Below are 5242 nucleotides of genomic sequence, written 5' to 3' on the forward strand. Positions count from 1 at the left end.
GTGATTGTGCAATGAACAGAACGACCAAGTCACTGAATGGATTCTGCAAGACTGTGATTTTTATTAAATATGGATTGGAAGTTTTTATTTTTTAGCAAAAGCAGGTAGCTGCAGCAAAAGCTGGCCAATTTTTTGTTATTGTTGTGGTCAGAACAGAGCTGTGTTTTTATGGTTGATTTTTTAATGCCAACGTTTGTTATTTTGTCCCAGGGAGGAGGAGGGTGCAGGTGGTGACTCATGGGTTAGTCCCTCTGGGCAAGCTGAGCGTCTCTCATGGCAAGTGTGTGAGGTTTCCTCAGGATGCAGCTGATGTGATATTTAAGCTACTTGGGTGAGAAATCCATTAGCTGAGAATTTTGGGAATATAAAAGTCCAGACCTAATTCAAAAGCTGTTTGGTCAAGAGGCATTTAAGATTTTGGGGGTCAGATTCTCCAGGACTACACAGACATGCACATTCTCGTTTCTTCAGTGTGTAATTCTCTTTTATCTGACTGCAAAACATTCTTGGCTTTTTTGCCAAGAACTTGCATTTATTTTTTAAATAAGTACTGACAGTAGTTAAAGGATAAAACTGACTTGTTTTGAATAAAGAAAGACGAAAGTTTCTTTTATTAAAAAAAACCCTGTATTTTAAAACTGTTGAAGTGTTCCATCATAGGTTGTGCTTTTCATTCTCGCTGATCTGAGATAACCTCCATCTTCATGGTTTCATCCACTTCATCTTTTGGCACTTTCTTTAGGATTAATTTTCTCAAGCAGCCTTCTTCCTCAAAGGCCAAGAACATCCCTTGTTCCATTGAGTATTCAAACTTAAATGCTTTGGAGCAGCAAGATGTAAATGTCTTTTTGAAAAAGATGATGTTGCTTTCACCAGGAATTTCTTTGGGAACTTCTCCTTCCTGAGGAAGGAAAAAGGGAACAGGTTCATCCCAGCACAAGCCCCGAGCAGTTTTATTCCAGCTCTGAGTTGTTCATTCTGCCTGTTGGATTTGTACAGATGAGGAGAAGGAAGCAGATCCTTACCTTGAATCTAATGATCATTTTTCCACATTCCTTCTCACAACACATGTAATAACTTTTGTTTTCCACTTGGACGCTGAAAGCCACGGGCAACCCTTCTAAGGGTGTGGTGGTTTTGTAGCAGTGAATGCTGAAATGCATCCCTTTGCCTGGAAATAAATGGATTATTATTGATAACCTGCTCAAGGTCAGCTGCAACAACTGAATTCAGTGATGCTTTACCATCCCTTGGCAATTCTGGCTGTCTTGCCAGAATATTTTTTCCTGACAAAAGCCAGAACTTGAATTTTTATGGCTTCTGGTTGTGCTTTGCTGAGCACAAAAGCAGCTGAAGTCACCGGGCAGTTTGGGGAGGGGTCACATCCTTTTGTGTGCCTGCAGAAAGTGAGACTGGCATGTGCAAGTGGCTGTCTGTAAATCAGAGCATGGCTGGATATAGGTGATCCAGAAATAAATATGGTCAATTAACAGAGTTAGTTGTAAATAAATTGCTGAAGTACCCCAAAAAGCCAAAGCCAAAACTGTAAGTTTATAGCTAGTATTATTAGAAGAAAGTAAGACCTTTTAGTGCTAATGCATTATTTAAATTTTAAAATGATTTTTTGTAATCCAGCATTTAAAAAGGGGAATTAAGAATTTTGTGATCAGAGCCAAGCAAAAATCTTAACAGCCCTTTTTCTGCACGTGACATCCTGCAGGCTTTGGTCTCACCCAGAAATCTCTCCCATCACCAATGCCCAAAACACAAAATTTCGCTCTCAGCTTAGTTTCATTCTTGCAAATGAAGTTTTAAGTTGTTATTCTCTGTGCCACCATTGAGTGGATGATTACAAAGGACAAAACCACCTCCAGGATGGAGCAGCAGAGCAGTGGTGATAGTTTGTGTTTGGAAATTACCAGATTGCATCTCCTGGTCTGTCACATCCTCAAAGGCTGCCACGTTCAGGTCGGGGCGCACCACGAGCAGCTGGCTGTTCACATTCCTCAGCACTCGGTGCAGGATCTTCTCCTTGCACAGGGCATCACACTCCAGCTCTGCAGGAATGAGAAAGCAAAAATATTCATGTTTTAGCTGTTGTCTTCTCAGATCTTAACAGTTTGCGGTCAGTTTAATCCTGGCGTGTCACGTGAAAGGAGTTCTTAGAATAACATCAAACAAAAGGAAGGCCACATGATCTTTTACACCTCTGCTTGAAGCAGGTTTCCCAGAATACAGAAGTTTATTTATATAAGCAAGAAAAGCTGCTGCGTTTGTTAATGAAAATTCAGAAGCATCAGTTCTCTTTTGCCCAGCAATTAAAGAGCATTGAAAGGTGCTGTCAGGGAAGCCACTACCCTGTGCCTTATGAGGAATTAAAGCAAAATCAGCATCAGAAGGAGCAGTGAGCTGTAGCTCTGGTTTGGTTTTTTTGTTTTCTTTTTCAGCTACTCTCGGTTTGTAACTTGTCCTCTCTGAATTAGTAGTGTGAAATGAGTAACAAAGTCATAAAAGATGAGTTCTCAGCTTACCATCGTCGTCTTGGTTCCAAGTGAGCAGTGAAAAAAAGGAAAGAAAAACAACATTAGGCTCTGCCCCCACAAAAGAAGTGACTTTGTGCCCCGGCAGCCACCTACGTGTTCCCAGAGCCCAGTGCCACCAAGGCTGAGCTGCTGTCACTACAGACATGGTTTATCTGGAGCAAAACAAATGAAAACCCAGTCATTTGAGAACTGGAGTCACCACCAAACCAGAGGCACACAAAATGCTTGTTTAGGGTTATTTAAAAGGGTGAGAACGTCACTCTAAGCCGAAAACTGAGGAATAACTACATGCAAATTTTTTGGTTTTATCGGTGCCTTTAAGTGGGCAAAAGGACAAGAACTCATCACAAATTGCTTTTAAAGAAGAGACTGTTTTCTAACTGACTTTTTTCTATAAGATCGGAAGTGACTCATTCACTCCAAGTCCACTCCCCACTATTCCAATGCTTCTAAATGTCCCTTTCCCAGAATTTTTTGTATAAGCTGCAAATATTCCTCTGACTCAGATGCTTGGCTAACAAGCACTTAAAACTGAAGTTTATGGGAAAGTTAGGTGAAACCAGACTGATAAAGGAATTGTATTAAATCAGTATTCAAACAGAAAAGGTTATTAAATGTTCTAATTACCGTCAAAATAGAGGCAGAAATTTTCTCCAAGTTCTACTGCATGCACCAGAATCTCTTCAGCATTCATCTTCACCCTGCCCACAGCACAGGGAGAGGAATCAGAGTTCAGCTCGATGCTTCTTACCCCATAAAGGGAGAAATGTTCAGTCTGCACAGACTGATCTTACAGGTTCCCCCTAGAAAAGCATGAGCTTCCAAAATATCCAAAAATATCCCAAAATTAGAACCCATTCTGACTGCTTCTAGAAAGGTCATCCCTTGCACTAAAGATAATAAATGTCTTAAAACCAGGTGAACAATGGGGAGATTTGGCTCTTGCACTGGGATTTGATTGTGCAATCAAAATACCCAGATCACTCCAAAGCTTTTTCGCCAGCTGAAAATGACTTTTTATACAAAATTGAGCAATATCAAAGTAAGCAAACACGCACACCCAGAGGGATTAGGATGGGGAGTCACCATGTTTTCCTTTGTCCCTCTAGCAGAGCACTTTGAGGACTGTATTTGAGAGTGATTTTTACTCTTTCTATTTGTATTTCATACGTTTTTTATCTAGTTGCAGCTGTGCAGAAGAGACGGCAGGCTCCCAGCAGCATCTTTGTTTGCAAATATACACATCTAGGCCCTGAAAACAAGATATCACAACACCCAACCCTGCGAGTCTTGTTCTTAGCACATTAACCACAAAGTCCTCTGCTCTTCTAAAGCCCAGGGGCAAGCACGGGCAAGACTTTTGACAGAGGATTAAAGGAAAAAGTGGCCCTTGGTTTAATAGGTAAAACAAAATGCCTGTGTTCTTCCCTTGACCACAGAATCAAAAAGCTTGGAAAAGACCTCCAGGATCATCAAGCCCAACCTTATGTGGTAAAAGGTGATTATTTAGACCTTTTACCGAGGACCTTTGAAAGGAAGAGTAGAAGATCTAAGGTGCTTCTAATAGTCGGGCGTGGAATGACTCACCTTGAGCAACCGCAGGGAATGCGGGGAGGGAACAGAGGTGGCTTTCGGTGTTCTTTCTGGTTCTCGGTGTTCTTTATGACTCTCGGTGTCCTTTCTGGCTTTTCGGGAGTCCTTTCTGGCTCTGCGAGAGCTACAGCCGGGCGATGGGAGCCAGGAGAAGCACAGGATGCGAGGCGGGAGCAGAGGTGACTCACGGATCTTTCTGGCTCTCGGTGCTCCTTTCTAGCTCTCGGTGCTCTTCTCTGGCTCTTCAGGAGCTGCAGCCGGGCGATGGGAGCCGGGAGAAGCGCATCTGCGGTGCTGCCCGGGTCAGGATCGGAGCTGTGCCGATATAGCCCGGGTCAGGATAGGAGCTGTGCCGATATAGCCCGGGTCAGGATAGGAGCTGTGCCGATATAGCCCGGGTCAGGATAGGAGCTGTGCCGATATAGCCTGGGTCAGGATGGGAGCTGTGTCCCGGGTCAGGATGGGAGCTGTGCTGATATAGCCCGGGTCAGGATGGGAGCTGTGCCGGGTGAGAGCCCCGCGGCCGCCGGGGATGCCCCAGCCGGAGGGAAGCGAGCGCTGCCAGGCGCTGCCGGGGGAGGTTTTATAGCGGCCAAAATGTGGACGCTTTCCCAAGGTCTCTGCCTACGTCCGCATTTCTCACTCGGCATTTCCCCTCCTCGCTGCAGGAGCCTATGCAAATCTGGGGTTACGAGGGTGCCTTCGTGCCGCTCGGTGTCGCGCTGATGTCAGCGGGCTCGTCCTGTTGCTCCAGCAGCTTCTCCAGCCAAGATGAGACGGCAGCTTTGAGGCAGGTGCTGCCCGTGCCCGTCAGGCTCCTCCCTGCCGGCTCCTTGGCTTTGGGATGGCAGTCAAGGCTCTGCTGGTGCTCGGTGGCAGCAGTGCCCGGGAATGCCGCCGTGCGCTCGGGAATCTCCCGTGCCAGCCTCGGAACAGGAGCGGCTGCGTGGGAGGAGTTCGGCTCCGGTTCTGGGGTCACGCCCCGTCCCTGCATCCCGCACTGCCTTGGGAGGTGTTGAAAGCACCAAACTGGAGCTGCAGGGACGGGACACTCCCTGAAATCCAGGGCAGCTATCGACGATGAGAGAGAGACGGGGATTACTGCA

General features: G+C 45.6%; 1 protein-coding gene across 1 annotated transcript; it reads right to left on the reverse strand.

Moving 5' to 3' along the window:
* Positions 1-41: 41 nt before the first annotated feature.
* IL18 (interleukin 18) lies at positions 42-5002 on the reverse strand. The gene is given in 7 exon segments (XM_088177863.1): positions 42-693; positions 695-901; positions 1026-1171; positions 1920-2057; positions 2532-2540; positions 3171-3244; positions 4131-5002. Coding segments are annotated over 6 exon segments (606 nt in total). The 5' UTR covers positions 3238-3244; positions 4131-5002; the 3' UTR covers positions 42-654.
* Between the last annotated feature and the right edge of the window lie 240 nt (positions 5003-5242).

The sequence above is a fragment of the Sturnus vulgaris genome, chromosome 23 (assembly GCF_052056855.1).
Source record: "Sturnus vulgaris isolate bStuVul1 chromosome 23, bStuVul1.hap1, whole genome shotgun sequence".
Lineage (NCBI taxonomy): Eukaryota > Metazoa > Chordata > Aves > Passeriformes > Sturnidae > Sturnus > Sturnus vulgaris.